Here is a 19718-nt window from a genome sequence, read left to right on the forward strand (position 1 = left end):
GAGTGGAAGGGAGGGAGGGAAGTGGGGAGAAAGGGAGAGAGAGAGAGAAACATCAGTGTGAGAGATGCACATCAATTGATTGCCTCCTTGCACACCAGGGATCGAACCTGCAACCCCGGTACATGCCCTTGACTGGGATTGAACCCACAACCCTTTGGTGCGAGGGCCAACATTCTAACCAGAGAGGCAAACCAGCCAGGGCCAATGACATATATGACCATGAACTATATCATCCAGCCAGTCAGCCAGCCACCCACCCATTTATTCATCTCCCTTCCCTTCCCTTCCCTTCCCTTCCCTTCCCTTCCCTTCCCTTCCCTTCCCTTCCCTTCCCTTCCCTTCCCTTCCCTTCCCTTCCCTTCCCTTCCCTTCCCTTCCCTTCCCTTCCCTTCCCTTCCCTTCCCTTCCCTTCCCTCCCCTCCCCTCCCCTCCCCTCCCCTCCCCTTCCTTCCCCTCCCCTCCCCTCCCCTCCCCTCCCCTCCCCTCCCCTCCCCTCCCCTCCCCTCCCCTCCCCTCCCCTTCCCTTCCCTTCCCTTCCCTTCCCTTCCCTTCCCTTCCCTCCCCTCCCCTTCCCTCCCCTTCCCTCCCCTCCCCTCCCCTCCCCTCCCCTCCCCTCCCCTCCCCTCCCCTTCAATACTTTATTGATTTCAGAGGGAGAGGGAGAGGGAGAAAGACACAGAAACATCAATGATGAGAGAGTCATTGATGAGAGGGGCCTCCTGCAAGCCCCTGACTGGGGGTTGAGCCTGCAACCTGGGCATGTGCCTTGACCGGGAATTGAATCCTGATCTCCTGGATCACAGGTTGATGCTCAATCTCTGAGCCACACTGGCCGGACCATCCATCTTTCTTTCTATCCATCCACACACCCATCTCTTTACCCATCCATCCATCCATCCATCCATCCATCCATCCATCCATCCATCCATCCATTTATTTAGGGAGGGTGAAGTGCAGTGAAGATTCTTACCAAATGTTGACCATTGTGCCTCTAAACATCTGTGAGATCCTAATTATTAAAGAATTCTTTCAGTATTTTTACACTAAAATGTAAGAATTTCTGATTTTTTTAACAGAAATACTATATACAAAATAGATTTCCTCTTAACTGTTAGTAAATTTGAAAATCAGTCAACTTTCTGATTTCCTACTGAATTTAGATTCTTCCAAGAATATAAAAATATGAAATGAGGTCTGTCTCTCAAGTAGCTTATACATTTAATTGGGAAGAGAAGGGCTTCATATCTGGTAAATTAAATAGATGTAAATGAAATAAACAATAACAGGAAATATTTCAATTAAAATTTTGCCGCACAGTAAGGCAGTTTATATGTAGGATGAAACATCCCATGTATATGTGTGGGTTTTTGATACACATATGTATGTATATATGTGGGTGCTTATATATCCACATAAATAAGTGGATGTTTCAACATAGATCACTGGTTCCCAATCATTTAGAGGATCTCGTTTGTGGATTTTAAGTCTTTTCTACCTAATCATTCTCATCTCTTGCTGTTTATTGTAAGCCGTATATCACACACTGATTGTGATAGTAAGCTCTTGGGGTTAGTGATTATGACAGGAGCTGAAAAATGTGAAGATAAAATCCCTTTATTCACTGAGTATAAATAAAATTTACTGTTTGGTTACTGCCTCTACATCCTGAGTCTTATAAAGTTTAAGTCTGCCTCTTAAATTGAGGATTGGCTTGAAGTCTTTACAAAATAATTTAAAAAACCTAACTCTGATGCTAATAAGAGAAATCAAGGTTGTCTATTATTTGAAGTTTTTCCTTTATCTGATTAGTTAATCCTTAATCAGTTAATTCTTAGACTAGTTTTAGTTTGTTTTTATTTCCAAATCAGTTTGCTGAATGATGTTTGCTTGGGTATCCTGTTAGCAGCTGCTCATGTCATAGAACCAGGTCATTAGTGAACATGATGTCAGTTTTGAATGCTTGTGATATTTCATGATGTTCAGAAAAGTGGGTGTTAAGCATTGATTATTTTCAGGGAGCTAGGTGTGTGATACTTCAGCTTATACCTTTCATACCTGGAGAAGCTAGCAAATACCATTGCTTTTTAGCTCTTTAATATGATCTATATGGAACTTGATTTTATGTCGTCGTCATATTGTCTGATTGCCTCCCAAAGAGTATGTTAACTTCCTACATTTAGTTTTGTCTTTTCTCTTTATTGGTCAGTTTAAGCAGCAGAATTCTGTGGTAATCTTAAGTTCTATTTTATTGTGTATTGCTCCCCTCAACATCAAGTGCTTCTTTCAGGAAATTTTCTTTTCATAGAAGAAAATACAGTGAAATTCCTCTGGTGTTCAAACTGTCACCTTCAACCCATTACTCAGATCTTACCTCATTTCTGGAATTTCCCAGCATCTCTGCTTGAACATTCTACATTCTTCTAGCTCTTTAGAATATACCTTAAAATCCACCTCCCCTGCAAACCCATCTGTAACCATCTTGTTTAAGTGAAAAATCACGAGACACATCTATGTGTAAATATATCATTAGGTATTTTTTTATTCTGCATTTTGTGCATGTTCTTCTAAATAGTTTATTAATTTCATATGGATTTGCCCACTAGATTGAAAGCTACCTAATGGGAGGGACAGCATCTAACCAACAGTCTATAAACGTCTTGGGGGTGTTGTATACCCTGTGGTTCATCACTATAAGTGTACCAGATTTGTTGACATCCACTTTAGTTCTACAATATTCTCTGTAATGGTAGCTGAGCATACAAAAACAAGTGATGATATGAGGTTTACATTTGCTATCGAAACTACTTTCTCTGTATTTCCTGTAGTAAAGTCATGTATTGTGTAGCTTTGTGATAAACTTTTTGATATTTTGAAGGAGATGGAAGAGTAATAAGCCCTTCACCTCGTAATAAATCATCATGCATCTCATCCACAACAAACGTGACAGAACTGTGTGGGCTGGACATGAAAACTACCATGAGCTCCTTATCAGCATTTGGAGATTCTTCCATTCAGATACCTTCCAAGTCCAGAATCCGGCAGGGCTGTCATAGTGCTGGCCCAAATGTATCTGGTAATGAGGGACTATCATCTCAGTTATAAGAGAGTTAAAATTTAGTAGTAGGTGTCAGCATTAAAAGGGATAAAGACAACACTAGATTATTTGGCGTACACAGAACACATAGTTTATGTTCGAGGAGGAAAGAAACAAACTCAAATTTAGTAATTTATTTCAAACATGGAGAACTATGGAAACTATACTTTCTAGAAAAGGTATTTGTAGGTGCTGAAATTCTACAAATATCAGGTTTTAAGATTTTAAAGGTTTTTCTTAATCAAATAATTTGTATATCATTTTCAATAGGTGATCATATTAATTTGGTGAGTTCATCAATGCCATCATTTCCCATCCTCCAACGTTCTTCTGAAGAGAAAATTCTTTACTCAGACAGGCTGACCTTAGAAAGGTGAGGACAATTTATTATTCTTTATTTTTTTGACTAGATAATACATAGACATGGTACAAGATTTAAAAGGTACAAATCTCTCTATCTCATCTTTTTTTCCAGCAACCTACTTCTTCTACCTAAGAATAGCCACTATTACCAATTTTTTATTTATCCTTCAAGGGGTATGAGGAGGAATTTTATATCTATGTAATGTAAAATAAAAGAATACTAAGTAATTCTAGAATATGACCTATGAAAACGGATTTTAGGATAGAAACAGCTATGTAATATAGTCGTCACACAGGCTACTGGGCCCTGTCCAGTTGAATTCCCTGTTATCTCACTGGCCTCACCTCCTAATCTCTTCTTCGCTCACTCTGCCTCCTGGAACACAGCAAGCATGCTCACATTTCAGGGTTTTTGCACTTACTGTTGCCACTTCCTTTCCTCCTTTGGGTTTTCACTTGGATGTCATCATCTCAAGGATGACCTTCCCTGGCCACCCTCACCAAAGTTGCAACCCCTTTCACCCTGATAGTCCCCGGCTCCCTTCTCTGCTTCATTTTTCTTTTTAGCAATAATCACCCTCTAGCATATTAAATATTTTACTAATCAAGTTTATTATTTGTCTCCTTCTACTAAAATATAAGCTCCACAATCACTGGGAGTTTTTTTCAGTTCTGTATCCCCAGCACCTAGAACAGAGCCTAGGGCATAAAAATTTTTGAACAAATAATTATGTTTAGAACTTGATCTCCATCATTAAATCCAGGAAGGTATCTGCAATAGAATGGTGTATGAAGGATCTCAACCCTACCTTAGTGCTATAGCCAGCAGGGAGACCATCTCTGCTGTGCATTCCTTTATTTTAGAGCATATATAACAGCAAATTGTTAAGCAAACTTCTTAGTTTGGCAGTGCACACCTGACAGCAAATGTTGCGGATCATTTGTATTTGTATTTGTATTTGTATTTGTATTTGTATTTGTATTTGTATTTGTATTTGTGAGAAAGCTCTCTGAAGGGTGTGACATACTGTTTTTTTAGGCAAAGTAACACTTGAGGGCAGTTACTCTCATGACATTTTTGCAGTACTGTTGGTTTTTGAAATTCTCATGCTATCTAACATTTATAACTTTCACAATATATTTTTTTAAGTTTTTCTTTTTAATCCTCATCTGAGGATATGTTTTTATTGATTTTTTTTTTTTTTTTTTTTTGAGAGACAGGAAAGGAGAGGGGGAAGGGAGAGAAACATCAATGTGAGAGGGAAACATTGATCAGTTGCCAACAGGGGATTGAATCTGAAACCTGAGTATGTGCTCTGACCAGGAATTGAACCCAAGAACTTTTGGTGCATGAGATGACACCCAACCAACTGAGCCACACTAACATGGTACTTTCACAGTATTTTTATATTTTGTTGGATTTTGTGGTAATTTTTATCTCAGTCTTTAAAAGTCCAGCCAAGAATAATATACCTCAGCCCTTTAGTTTCATGTTACTTGAGACTAACAGGAGCCAGTATTTATAAGATTGTGACATAAGTTAGGCACTTCTGTTGTACCTTGGGTGACTCAGGCAGTTGTGAAGATGGTCTTTGGCACATGATGCAAACTTTGATCAAGTGGAGACTCGTTTAACCAGGAAAGTCAGGAACAAGGGAATTGACTCAGCTTCAGAGACTGGTTATGAACTGGCAGGATCACAAAGATGTCAGAAGCTTACACACAATTTTATCAGTACCAGGATGTGCAGTCAGGAAAGGTGGGCTGGCAGAAAGGCATTCAGGGATCATTATTTGAGAGCCAGTGGGTAACAGACCTGATTTTCAAAGGAAGATCTGCCATGTTGTGCTCTTTCTTAGCCAGGAAACTGAGGGGTCAGGAGTAGAATCCAGGCCATGGTTGGGGTGGCTCGATAGGTTAGAGCATCCTCCCATACACCAAAAGGTTGCAGGTTTGATTCTGGTCAGGGCACATACCCAGGTTGCAGGTTTGATCCTCAGTAGGGGCACATCTGGGAGGCAACTGAACGATGTTTCTCTCTCACACTGGTGTCTCTCTCTCTCTTTCCCCCTTCTCCTCCCTTTTCCCTCTCTTCCTTCTCTTTTAGAATCATTAAAAACATATCCTTGGATGAAGATTAAAGTTTTTTTTAAAAAAGAGTAGAATCCAGCCCTGAGAAGAAATACTTGGAAGAACTAGGCTCTGACTGATCTGGAAATTAGTGTAGGCCTGGGGTACCAGGAAGGCAGCTCACCAGCACCTAGTAGGAAATCAGAGGCAAAAGCATTAATGGGGTGGGAGCTGCAGCAACTCAGGGATTTTGTAGGCATAACAAACTCTCCTGGAGAGCATTGGGTAATAACCTAGTATGTGTATGTTTGCTTGTTTTGTTGGATGACAGGGACTTACTTATAGGGTTAAGGGGTGAGCCTTGGAGTTGGGGCTTAGTCACTGGATTTGGAACCTGAGAAAGTGACTTTATTTCAAATTGCTGTGGCTTACATAAGAGGTGGGTCAGAGGTTTTTTTTCCCCATCTTAGTGATAATGACCCAAGAATTGGATGAACTAGAAGCTGGGTTATCAGTAAGTTTAACTGTGAGAAATAAGAAGGATGAAGCAGGAAAAATGAGACAATCTAAGTTTTTTGCTAAACTGATGCACAAAGATAGAAATTTTAAACTAGAATACTTATAATTTATAGAACAAAAGTACCAAATGAGGTAGTGTAATTAAGTACATGAAATGAATTCTTTTATATATATTTATATATATATGTAAAATTTATTGATTGATTTCAGGGAGAGGAAGTGAGAGGGGGAGAGAGATAGAAACATCACTGATGAGAGAGTCATTGATCAGCTGCCTCCTGCATGCCCCTGACTGAGGATTGAGCCCAAAACGGGGCATGTGCCCTGACCGGGAATTGAACTGTGATCTCCTAGATCCTAGGTCGATGCTCAACCACCGAGCGACACCCGGCCAGGCATGAAATGAATTCTAAATACTAAGCACACATTAAAATAATTAAACTATTATTAAACTATTACCTAATATTTTTTTTCTTCTTTTGAAAACCAATTTCTTCAAGGTCTATATTTTTTTAATCCTCACCTGAGGATTACTGATTTTAGAGAGAGGGAAAGGGGAAAAGAGAGGGATGGGGGGAAGAATATCAATCGGTTGCCTCTTGCACATGCCCTCACCAAGGATCAAACCCACAACCTGGGTGTATCCTAATCTGGAATCGAACCCACCACCATTCGGTGTACAGGATGACTATGATGCTCCAACCAACTGAGCCACACCAGCCGGGGCTTCAGGGTCTGTATTTTAAACATCATATCTTTGTCAACCATTAACATTCAGTTATTACCTTGTGCTAATCATTTTTTTCTCTTTATGGGGAGGATCTGATCAATCACACAGTTTCACTTATGCTTGTAGACTCTGATATACTTGTTTTAAAGGTTTCATTAACTTGATTTTTACTGAAAGGAAATATTTCTTTTTTTAAAATTTATCTTTATTTTTGAAAGTATTACAGATGTCCCCCTTTTTCCCCCACCATGGACCCCCTCCACCTGAAAGGAAATATTTCTAATTAATCTCCCTATTAAAGTTGTTCAAACTTTGATCAACAGAACTACATTTTCCTTGAAGACTCTCTTGCGAATCTCAGACCACTTCTATCTGGCCATTTTATTACCCTAGTGGATTCTTAAAGGGCCCTGCACGTATTAACTTCACATGTAATACATCATAACTTTTTGCATAATGGAGGTTTACTGTTTTAAATATAGCTAAAGGCATATGTTGTTAAGGTTTCATCGTACCTGACAGCATTCTAAATATTCTGTAAAGTTCAAAGTTATTGTTGACCATGTAAACATATACTTAAAACCTAAGTGTACAGAAGTGTTCAATAAAGGATGAAATTGTTTCTATCCAAGTGAACTGTAGGTGGCTGAATTTCTTGCTCCTCCTAAGATATCATCCATCTCAAGAGTTTACAGTTCTATAAGAGAATCTTTTTTATGTCTTCTGTTTGTTTGTTCTTTCTGATGACTTAGTTACCTGGGCAGTCTTTGTATTAGTAGATTGATGGCCAAGGCATTTCTCTGGTTATGTGACATGGCTCTTTGAATAATCTAAACTTCTGTTGCATAAGGCAGTTACATTGAGTGTTTTCTGATGTTAAGTCAATTTTATGTAAAATAATTTTTATTGGAGTTTTTTAAAATATAATGAGAACTTAGACTTCATTTTAATAATTACCCTTGTCAAAGTATATTGGCTTTTATATGAACAAATTACAATTAGATCTAGGACGCTTAGTTCATGGAGGCAAGAAGTTCTATTTATCTTTTTCTCATAACATGGGAGCCCAAAGATGCTAATAATATATGTGAGAGGAGGCAGGCTGCCAAATCAGAATCTTATTAACTTTTTAAAATGTCTTTTAGGCAAAAGCTGACTGTATGTCCTGTTATCGATGGGGAAGAACACCTTCGTTTATTGAACTTCCAACACAATTTTATAACTCGAATCCAAAATATTTCTAATCTACGGAGGCTAATATTCTTGGATTTATATGATAACCATATAGAAGAAATTAGTGGGCTTTCTACTCTGAGATCCCTCCGTGTCCTTCTGTTGGGGAAAAACAGGTAACCTTTGTAGAGCAGTTTTTGTTTATTATATTTAGGGCTAATGTTGAGGCCTTTGGTGGTTAGATGGCACCTCAGAACTGAAAAACAGTTAAAGCCTAATAGACTAAGTTTTTGAAAAATTATTTGAATGGATTAAGATTCAGTCATAATTTGTTAAACCAAATAACATTTATTGCGTATTTTGTTATTTACATTGCTTTTCAGTGCCATTGCCTGTATGGAAATAAATAGCAGATTTGGCCTTTATGTTTTCTTAGGCTATATATTAAGCATGTGTTCACTTTAGGCATATGTATTTCACTAGTCCTTCTTGCCAGTGCTTGAGTGAGGGTAGATATTTGATACTTTGTAATTGTCAAATTTCTGGTTGATTTTTGTTCAGGAGGAGTTTTCAGTATTTTTTTTTATTGTTGTTCAAAATATTACAGATGTTCCCTTTTTTCCCCATTGACCTCTTCTCCCTCACACCCACTCCCCACCCCAGGCCTCCACCACACTATTGTCTGTGTCCATGTGTTATGCATATATGCATATAAATTCTTTGGTTAATCTCCCCTCCTACCCACCCACACCCACCTTCCCTCTGAGATTTGTCAGTCTGTTCCATGCTTCTGTGTCACTGAATCTATTTTGTTCATCAGTTTATTATGTTCTTTAGATTCCACATATAACTGAGATCATGTGATATTTGTCTTTCTCTGCCTGGTTTATTTCGCTTAGGAGAATTTTCTCCAGGTCCATCCATACTGTCCCAAAGGGAATGAGATCCTTCGTCTTTACAGCTGCATAGTGTTCCATGGTGTAAATGTCCCACAGCTTTTTATTTTTTAAATATAACTTTATTGATTCCAGAGAGAGGAAGGGGGGAGAGAGAGAGAGAAACATCAATGCTGAGAGAGTCATCATTGATCGGCTGCCTCCTGCATGCCCCAGACTGGGGTTCAAGCCTACAACCTGGGTATGTGCCCTGACGGGGAATCAAACCGTGATCTCCTGGATCCTAGGTCTATGCTCAACCGCTGAGCCATGCCCAGCCTGACGTCCCACAGCTTTTTTATGCACTCATCTATTAATGGGCACTTGGGCTGTTTCCAGATCTTAACTATTGTAAATTTTGCTGCCATGAACATAGCGGTGCATATATTCTTTCTGATTAGTGTTTCATGATTCTTAGGATATATTCCGAGAAATGAGATCACTGGGTCAAAAAGCAGTTCCATTTCTAATTTTTTGAGGAACCTCCCTACTGTTTTCCATAGTGGCTGCACCAGTCTGCATTCCCACCAGCAGTGTACCAGGGTTCCCCTTTTTCCACATCCTTGCCAGCACCTGTCATTTGTTGATTTGTTGATGGTAGCCATTCTGACAGGTGTGAAGTGATACCTCATTGTGGTTTTAATTTGCATCTCTCTGGTGATTAGTGGCTTTGAGCATATTTTTCATATGTCTCTTGGCCATCTTTATGTCCCCTTTGAAGAAATGTCTATTCAAGTCCTTTGCCCATTTTTAAATTGGATTGTTTGTCTTCCTCTTGTTGAATTGTATGAGTTCTTTGTACACTTTGGAAATTAGCCCCTTATCAGATGTATCCTTGGCAAATATGTCCTCCCATACCGTGGGTTTCCCTTTGTATTTTGAGACTGATTTCTTATGCTGTGCAGAAGCTTTTTAGTTTGATGTAGTCCCATTTGTTTATTTTTTCTTTTGTTTCTCTTGCCCTAGGAGATGTATCAGTGAAAATTCCACTATGTGAGATGTCTGTGACTTTACTGCCTATGTTTTCTTCCAGGATTTTTATGGTTTCGTGACTTATACTTAAGCCTTTTATCCATTTATTTATTCTTGTGTATGGAGTAAGTTGGTGATCTAGTTTCATGTTTTTCCATGTATCTGTCCAGTTTTCCCAATACCATTTATTGAAGAGACTGTCTTTACTCTATTGTATGTTCTTGTCTTCTTTGTCAAATATTAACTGACCATAATGGCATGGGTCCATTTCTGGGGTCTCTGCTTTGTTCCATTGATCTATATGCCTGTTGTTGTACCAATACCAGGCTGTTTTGATTACAGTGGCTTTGTAGTATAGTTTGATATTCATTAAAATGATCCCTCCAACTCTGTTCTTCTTTCTCAAGATGGCTGGGGCTATTTGGGGTCTTTTTTGGTTCCATATGAATTTTTGGAATATTTGTTCTAGCTCTGTGAAATATGCTGTTGGTATTTTAGTAGGAATTGCATTGAATCTATAGATTGCTTTGGCTAGTATGGACATTTTAATGATATTAATTCTTCCAGTCCATGAACATGGTATATGCTTCCACTTGTTTATATCTTCCTCTATTTCTTTTTTCAGTGTTCTATAGTTTTCTGAGTACAGGTCTTTTACATCCTTGGTTAAGTTTATTCCTAGATATCTTATTTTTTAGTTGCAATGGTAAACGGTGTTTCTTTTTTTAGGTTTCCTGTCTGAGAGTTCATTGTTGGTGTACAAAAATGCCATTGATTTTTGCATGTTAATTTTATATCCAGCTACCTTGATGAATTCCTTTATTAATAGTACTTTGGTCGAGTCTTTAGGGTTTTCTATGTCATCTGCAGATAATGACAGTTTTACTTCCTCCTTTCCAATTTGGATACCTTTTATCTTCCTGTCTGATGACTGTGGCAAGGACTTCCAGTATTACGTTAAATAAGAGTGGTGAAAGCAGACAACCCTGCCTTGTTCCTTTTTTTAAGGGAAATGGTTTTAGTTTTTGACCATTGAGTATCATGTTAGCTGTAGGTTTGTCGTGTATAACCTTTATTCTGTTGTGGTGTGTTCCCTCTATTCCCACTTTGCTGAAAGTCTTTATCACAAATGGTTGCTGGATTTTGTCGAATGCTTTTTCTTCATCTATTGATTTGATCATATGATTTTTGTCCTTCATTTTGTTTATGTGGCGTATCACGTTTATTGATTTGCGAATATTATACTAGCCTTGCATCCCTGGAATAAATCCAACTTAATCATGGTGTATGATCTTTTTAATGTATTGCTATATCTGGTTTGCTAGTATCAGTATATATTTAAGATTACATCCTATGTGAACTTCTCCAGTTCTTTTTATAAGGCTCTGTTATGTTGTGCAGCTACACAATTCCTGAAAAATTTCCTTCAGATTTGCTCATGAATTTTCTCTCCATTCTGCTTTACTGAATAGCTTTTGCAATGCCTAGAAAGAGAAGCTGTTTGACAAAATCCAAAAATGATTTTTATATTATCAACTGATAAAGTTTAGATATGGCATTATACCCAAGCTTGGTTCCCTTCCACCGGTCTTCCCTTCCCCTCCCCCCATAGCACGGATCTTGCATTACCTCTTTATTCTTATTTGCCAGCAGTAATATAAGGTACTTTTTCCAAGATCATGTCCCAGAGTTCTAGGATCTAATCTGTTCTCTGTGGTTTCTGTCCCTGTTTTTCAGTGACATTGTAACTCTCCTTTTCTAGTTTTAAACTTGGTATCTAGAGCTGCTCCTGGTTTCTAACGTTTTGAATCATCTTTCAGTCTACTCTCTTTTCCTGTGCCTCAAAGACACCAGTGTATTGGATCTTTTAAATCTTTTTAAAGGTCTCTTTGCTCCTCCAACTCTCCAGGGCCTACTGGTCTTCTCTATATTCTTACCATTGTTAAGTAAAAGCAATCTAATGCAGTCTTTTTTTTGTCTCCCTTCTACTCTTCCATCCTTTTCTTTGTTCACTTGCTTTGTGTCATATTTTACTTTAATTTTCCCATAAAGAAAAAAGCTGTTATTCAAGTTCTTGAATAAAAAAAGAAAGTGAGTCAGAAGACAACTTTCCACATTCTCTGGCGTGTTCCTGAAGTATCAGTACAATGCAAAGCTGATCCCTAAAACATATACCTAGTGCTCTTCAGCTAGCTAACTTCATCAAGGGAAGGGGCCTGTGAGTCTTGAAGATGCAAATCTATCCTGAGGCAATACTTTCATGACAATTAGGCAAACCTGGCTGAGGACTGCTGGAGAAGAGAGAAGCACGCCTGCCACCTTGTGCCCTCATGTTTGTCTTAGATGACTTGTTGCCCCTGCTGCTCAAGTCCAGAAATTTTCCCCCTCCCACATTGCGAAGCACTGCACTGTCTTGTAGTCTGAGGCAGCGGAACCATATATGAAAATCTAGGGCAACCAGATGCCTCTAACTTCAAATAGCTCCAACAGATACTTCTGCTGAAAAACTAGAAAGACCCTGCTATGCTCTGTGTGAAGTTTACATTGCTACTAACGAATTCCCAACCCCTCTGTGTGACGTTGCTATTGAAGTTCTTGCCACCTAACTCTTCTGCTTTCTGTATCCCCTGCTTATCCATGTGAGATCTTCTGGTGCCCCTCATGGTCATGGGCTAATGAATAGAACTTCTCTGGATTTTCTTTTGATCACCAAGGACTGCATATAAAATTTTCCACCAGACCCTGGGATTTCATATTCCTTTCCTTTTGATTGCTTGAAGGTTCCCACTTTGGATTTGTCTCTGACACCTGAAAAGCCTAGCTTTCATATAGATCTGAAGAGGGGGCTTGTTCTGCCATCAGTAGCATAATGCGGCCTGAAGAACAGGCTGCCATATATCCCTTGAGTTCTATAGCTACTGAAGCGATAGCCAAGCCTTGTCTTTTTCTAGTTTCAGTTTTGTTCAACGGGAGAACTTTTAAAAATGAACATAAAAAAATCTCTCAGGCCACATTGGTGTTAATGTAAAAATTTTCTTGGGAACTGACTAGGATTCTGCAAATTCCTCACATCAGCACCTAATCTGACCATGGCCTCTTAGGTCAACTGATACCTTCATCTGCCTCTGAATTCTTTAGAATTGTATGTTTTTATGTCATTTCAGGTCCTGGGGGTGTATGGCAAAGGCAATTCATGAGAACAAGACAGCAAGATGTTTAGTTGGTTTTGAGTTTAACTGACTGAGCAACTTGCCTATTTTTCTTCCTATTCATCTGGGCAATCAGAATCTGAAGTGAGAGTCCTGAAGCCACTGTGTGTCAAAGCTAAGAGAGTGCTTGAAATCACAACAGACTAGGACTGTTTTACTGCATAGCCTGACAGTATGTGAGGCCTTGGTGGAGTTCTTTGGGAAGACCTGTTATACATGTATGTTTCTGGGGTGGGAGTGCCTTACACGTGCCCAGAGTTTCTGGTCAATACAGAAACAGATTACACTGGTCCTCCAAATCAGAGAAATATGGGCTGGGACAATCTCCATCATTCCTCTTGTATAATTTCCAATATCTTAAAGATGTAATTCTCATACAAATAGATAGTAACACCAGGACAGTTTTTTAATTAACACATTGGTGAGGAAACCAGTAGGATGACAGAGTTGGTTCAAAGGAGGATAAGAGAAACTGGCATCTAGTCAATGAAAAATGAAGGATGCTGGAATAGGATTGTTAAGTTATAAAACAGGTTATCTTTCATATTAGACAAATAGATTGTATTTCTACTTGACAAAAATCGTACATCAGTTTTCTACAAGTTAGTATATATCTTTCCAGGATTTGGGTTCTGATCAGTACTGAATAGTCAGATACTTCTCAGGTGGGCTTGTTGACAGTGCTCTGCTATGACATTGAAAGGACCGGCAGTCATCCCTTTGCCTTCTTTTCAAGGTGTGGTTATCAACATCAAGTTGCACCCTTTTTTCTATATTCACATATCACAGTTTAATAACATTGTTTTTATACTATGTGTTTTTCACTTAAATATTTATATTTTATTACTTATGTTTTCCCATGTCATTAAATGTTTTTTGAAAATACAGTTTTTAAGAGCTGCATAATCCATATGAGTATATATGTAATAATTTACTTATTTTCTTTTTAATATATCTTTATTGACTTTAGAGAGAGGAAAGGAGAGGGATAGAGAGATAGAAACATCAATGATGAGAGAGTCATTGATCGGCTGCCTCCTGCACGCCCCCGACTGGGGATCGAGCCCACAACCCGGGCATGTGCCCTGACCGGGAATCGAACCCTGATCGCCTGAATCCTAGGTTGACGCTCAACTGCTGAGCCATGCCCGGCTGAGCTACTTATTTTCTTTTTGCTAGACATTTCCATTATGCACTGTTTTGCTATAATGCTGTGATGAATATTCTTGTCCATAAATCTTGGTCTGCATCTGATTATTTTCTTGGAATAGGCTTTAGTATTTTTTATTAGGTAGGTGAGTTTACCCTCATAAAGCTGGGAATTGAGATTTGATAAGTACGTCTATATTTTAGGGCATTATTTCTCAAAATGTGATCCCTGGACAGCACCATCAGCATTACCCAAGAACTTATTGGGAGTGCAAATATTTGACCCCTGTCGCAGAAACTCTGGAGGTGGGGCTCAGCAAGCTATATTTTAAGCTATATTTTATCAAGTCCTCCAGATGATTCTGATACACATAGAAGTTTGAGAACCACTGTTTTAGGGAATGTGAGCTTAGGAGTATAAAAGAATTGAATAAAAGACTTCTCTAATAGCTCTGAGGTCAGCTTGCTATTAGAAAGCATGGCTCTCTCCTAAGCCATATAATTTTCTTGAACTGTTGTAGGTACTTCCAGAGCAAAATAGGCAGAGGAATAATTTTGTTCAAAGTTTTGTCTGTTTGCCCGTCTCCTTTGGCTGCTATTATTATTGTTATTATTAGTATTGGCTATTATTATTAGAGAGATTTAAGTGTCAGATAAGATAGTATTAAATTTCTGACTCTGGGTGAAGGCTAATAAAGGATTCCAAAGAGTTTGGAAGGATGTTAATGGTTTGGATGTGTTCAGGGCATAGGCTGCTTCCCAGGAAAAGAGCACATTCTGCCAGTAAAATGGTGCGAGAGAGGAGACTGATGAGTTTGTGGTCATAAAGGAGTGGTGTATGGGGTGTGTGTGTGTGTGTGTGTGTGTGTGTGTGAGAGAGAGAGAGAGAGAGAGAGAGAGAGAGAGAGATAAGGGAGAGAGGGAGAACTACAACCACACTGTGATGGTACATGATGGGTATATAATAAATATATTTGAAAGTTAAGTTGTATTGAATTTGTTGTGGTGATATAATCTGGATTTGGCAATTATGGAAGATGGGTGAGGTCAAATGGAGATAGAAATTCATGAAGTTTAAGTTTGCATTATGTTTACATGGTGATCAGCATATATGAAGTTTCAAGGAGTGATCTAGGTTCTGGAAACATTCAGAAGGAGGAAGCAGTTCTTTGAGGCAGTAAACGATGGCAACGGAAATAAATAGTGAAAGGAAGATGATACTGTATATGGACTGAGTGAATTTTCTTTTTACCCTTCCTGTGCCATTGCCGCTGTCTGTTAAATAATGGTAGTAGGAGAAAGTACACTCTTTCGGAGGGAGGGCAATAGCAGGCAAATGGGATTGTTTTGTTTTGTTTCCTTTGTTAGAAGAGCCCAGTTAGAAGCAGCTGGACGGGTTAGGTAGCCCTAGGAGACAGGAATGAAGGAGACAGTTGGTAGGCCCAAAGCTTAGGGAATATAAGAGGGTGTATTTTGGAGATAAAATTCTGTGCTTTTTAATTTATAGCAACATTTCAGCTTTTCAAAAAGTGTTAAATAAAAAATTCCAGATAAATATTCACAAACTGAGTAAGTCCAGTAGAAAACATTTAGGTGATGTTCATTTTGTCTCTGTGGTAAATAATCCTGCTATGAATAATCTTGTATGTAAAACTCATCTGTTTAGTTATATGTTCACTCATTCATTAAACAAATATTTACTGTGTGCCCTGTTGGCACCAGCACTGTCATGAGTCCGGGCAATAGAGAACATGTCATCGTTTCTGACCTCTTGAAGTTCACATTTTGGTTAGAAGAAGGAGAACGTAAAAAAGTAAACACATGAATAATATAATTTTAGGCAAGGATAAGCGCATTGACGCCAGTTAAAGCAGGAGAAGGAAAGAGTAATGGGGACAGGAAGAGAGCTATTTTTGATAGGTCATCTGGACAGGCCATTCTGAGAAGATATTGGAGTTGAGATCTGGATTATGTGAAGGTGTGAGCCATGTGAAGTCCGGGGGAAAGAACATTAACAAAGAAGTAAGAGCAAGGGTAAACAGCCCCAGCAGAAATGGAGTTGTGAGGATAGAGACTGCGAGAGAGCCCCAGATACTGGAGCAGAAGCAGCGAGTGAGCCTGAGCGTGGTGGGAGACGAGGCTGGAGGGAGAGTCAGCAGCAGATAGACGGCAGGTATCTGAGGACTGAGGTAAGGAGTTTGGACCGTATTCTGAGGTGAAGGGAGCTGCTGTGAGTCAGTGCCTTGCCTAAGGTTCTTAGAAGAATTGCTCTTTTCTAAAGATACGACTTTTAAGCTGGGGGACGTTTCTTCAAGTAGGACTGCATATTTAACAATACAATTAAATTGATGGGAGGTATGTTTTTATTTAATATATATAATTATATATAATCTGTATATTTATATAAATAGATATAGCTCTTTCTACATCTGTATGTAATTTATAGGGAATAAATTAAAATGAATTATGCCTTAGCATATTTTGATTTATAATAGATGTGATACTTCTACATTTCTACTCTATTTATTCTGATTTTCAGAATCAAGAAAATCTCAAATCTGGAGAATCTAAAAAGTTTGGATGTCTTGGACCTTCATGGAAATCAGGTATTGTAAAGGCCTTTTATTTTTTCCCTCTTTGAAAAAAATTCCAGGAAATTTGGCATTGTAAAAGTTTTAAGAATTATACTTATGCTGAATTTTTCAAGAGTTACTTTACTGATTCACTGAAATGTTAAGCTTATTTATATAAGATTTAGTAATTCCTTGCAATAAATGATATATAAAGCATTCAAAATCCTTATAGTTAGGATAATTTTGTTTCTTATTTAGTCTTTTATTAGCTTATTTTTAAAATATACATTATCCAACACCAACCCAAGAACTAGACTATTACTAGTGATTTTCTTTTACTTAGGTGTTCTTCCTTTATTTCTAGATAATCACTATTTTGGATTTCACATTTCTCGTTCCTTTTTGAGTTATTTTTAGTTGGTTTTATTACATATATGTATGCCTAAATAATATATCATTTAGTAGTGCTGTCTTTTAATTTAAAAAAGGTATCATAGTGTTATCATCTAGTTTTCTCTTTTCAGATACATCTTTTTGGAATTCATCTTTTTTATTAAGTAGTTGCAGCTTATTCATTTTCACTGTTGCATTTTCCATGGTCGTGGTTAGACGAAAACTTTTTTCTCTAGTTTATTATTGATAGATATTTGGGTTGTTTCCTTTTCTCTCTCTCTCTCTCTCTCGTTTCTTTTTGGGAATAGTACTTCTAAGAATGTTCTTGTACATGCTTCTGCCATATTCCATATGTACTCTACAGTATATATCTAAAGGTGACATTGATGGGTTAGGTTATTTAAGTGTCTAACTTTAAAAGATAATGCTAGATTGTTTTCCGAAGTGGTTGTATCAGTTTATACTCCCACCAGCACTACATAATAGATCCTGTTACTTCACATCCTTTTCAGTATTTAAAATTGTCAGACTTCTTAATTTTTGCCAATGAAATGTTTATAGTGCCTCCTTGTGGTTTTAATTTACATTTTCCTGATTACTACATAATCTGGGCTCATTACTCAGTTCAGTCAATCTGTCCACCCCCATATCTGTCCATCCTAATTTCTCTGTCTGATTGGTTATGTTCCCCCTCCTTGTTCTTTTCTCTCAGAACATCTTGGCTGTTTGTTTGTTTTTTAACCCTTTGCTCTTCCATTTACATTTTAATTTTTGAAATGTGAGTATTTATTTAGGAATAGCTACATGAGCAGAAGATGAAGCCTCACCTGAGGTGGTAAATGGACATTCTGGGATGATCCAGGAGTCCTTGTCTGTTGATGAACAAGATCTGCCACTGCCAGTTGCAGTCAGTCAGGTGCAGACCTCAGTAGATCTCTCTAGGCGCTCTAAGCTCTAAGCGCCTAGAGAGATCTACTGATCTCTAGTCCCAGTCATTTTGATGAAAAGCTAATATAATTAATAAAAACCTTGATAGATCTAGATAGGCCACATCTGCTAGGTTCTAATCTTGTGCCAGCCCCATCTGTGTGTCTGTCTGTATGTACACCTTATGGGAGGAGTGTTGGTAGCCTGTTCTGCAGGCTGGTTAATGTCTCTAATAGAGGGGAAGTTGCCCAGTTAGATGGTGGTTGAAGGGACAGAGGAATTAAAGAGTTTTGTCAGTAGGAGAAAAACATTTGCAAAAGCATTGAGACTAAAAACAACATGGTAAGATTTTTTTACTGCTAGAGAATTTAGCAGGTGTTGAGGAACAGTGAGATGAGGTAAGAGAGGTAGGTAGAGGCCAGATTGTGGAGAACTTTGTGTGTCATACTAAGGAGTTGCTATTTTTTCTTGTAGTCCACTAGTCTAAAAACTATCCATTACTATAAGTGAAACATTTTATCATAGGAATATTTTATTGTTTATTTAAAAATGTGTATATGAGAAATAAATATGTGTTTTTCACATTATATACTTTTAGAATTCATGGGTATTACCCAAGGTCTATAAGAGCACCTGATAAATGAATAACATATCACTTGATCTGTATATTATGTCTAGGAATTATTTACCAACCATTAGATGGATGAAAAGTGCTGTATTCCTTGTTAGATGGCCTGTGTTATGTGTCTTACAATTTCAGCATGTTTGTGATATTTTGTGTTTTAAGATTAAACGTTCAGCCATAAGAAAGGATGAAATACTGTCATTTGCAGTAACATGGATGGACCTTGAGAATATTATGCTAAGTGAAATAAGTCAGTCAGGAAAAGCTAAGAACCATGTGATTTCACTCATATGTGGGATATAAAACTGAAACTCGTGGATACAAATTGCAGTGCGGTGGTTGCCAGAGGGAAGGGGGTAGGGAGTGAAAGAGGTCTTAATATATGGTGATGGGAGAAGATATGACTTTGGGTGGTGGGCACACAGAGCAATATACAGATCTTGTAATATAGAAACCCACACCTCAAACCTGTAAGTTCATATTAACCATTGTCACTCCAATGAATTTAATAAAATATCAAACTAAAAAAAAAAAGATTAAACATTCATACCACACAAATTATTTCCCAAGGATCTATAACATGAAGAAGTAAGTTATGGAAGTGTGGAACAACAGACGGAAGAATCTCAGAGGAATGGGGGGAGGGACGGTGGGAAGAGATAAACCAAAGAACGTGTATGTATATATGCGTAACGAATAGACACAGACAATAGTGTGATGGGCCTGTGTGAGGGTGGGGGGGGAACAGTGTGGAGGGTGTCAATGGGTGAAGAAAAGGGGACATCTGTAATACTTTCAACAATAAAGATAAGTTTTAAAGCTATATATAATCCCACTGAAGGAAAGAAAAAAAAAAGTATGTTTTAAATGAAAATCTGAGTTTTGTTTCAAAATATTGAAATCCAATAACCAAAAATTTGGAGTATTTCAAAGCAAAGACAGTCTTGGTGACCTTAGGTTTTTAAAAAATCAGGAGATAAACTATT

At 38.1% G+C, this 19718-nt stretch overlaps 1 protein-coding gene across 12 annotated transcripts in view; it reads left to right on the forward strand.

Moving 5' to 3' along the window:
• The window catches only part of LRRC49 (leucine rich repeat containing 49), a 147930-nt gene that overhangs the window by 4306 nt on the left and 123906 nt on the right, over positions 1-19718 (forward strand). For 6 of the 12 annotated variants that reach the window (XM_081160754.1, XM_081160757.1, XM_081160756.1 and 3 more), the window contains 3 exons: positions 3365-3467; positions 7922-8125; positions 16754-16820. In XM_081160754.1, the coding sequence (XP_081016880.1) occupies positions 3365-3467; positions 7922-8125; positions 16754-16820 (374 nt within the window). Of the gene's footprint in view, positions 1-2875; positions 3074-3364; positions 3468-7921; positions 8126-16753; positions 16821-19718 lie in introns of all 12 variants that reach the window. The other 6 variants (XM_081160752.1, XM_081160748.1, XM_081160753.1 and 3 more) reach the window with 3 other exon arrangements.

This window comes from Miniopterus schreibersii (genome assembly GCF_964146895.1).
Source record: "Miniopterus schreibersii genome assembly, chromosome: 1".
In the NCBI taxonomy this organism is placed as follows: domain Eukaryota; kingdom Metazoa; phylum Chordata; class Mammalia; order Chiroptera; family Miniopteridae; genus Miniopterus; species Miniopterus schreibersii.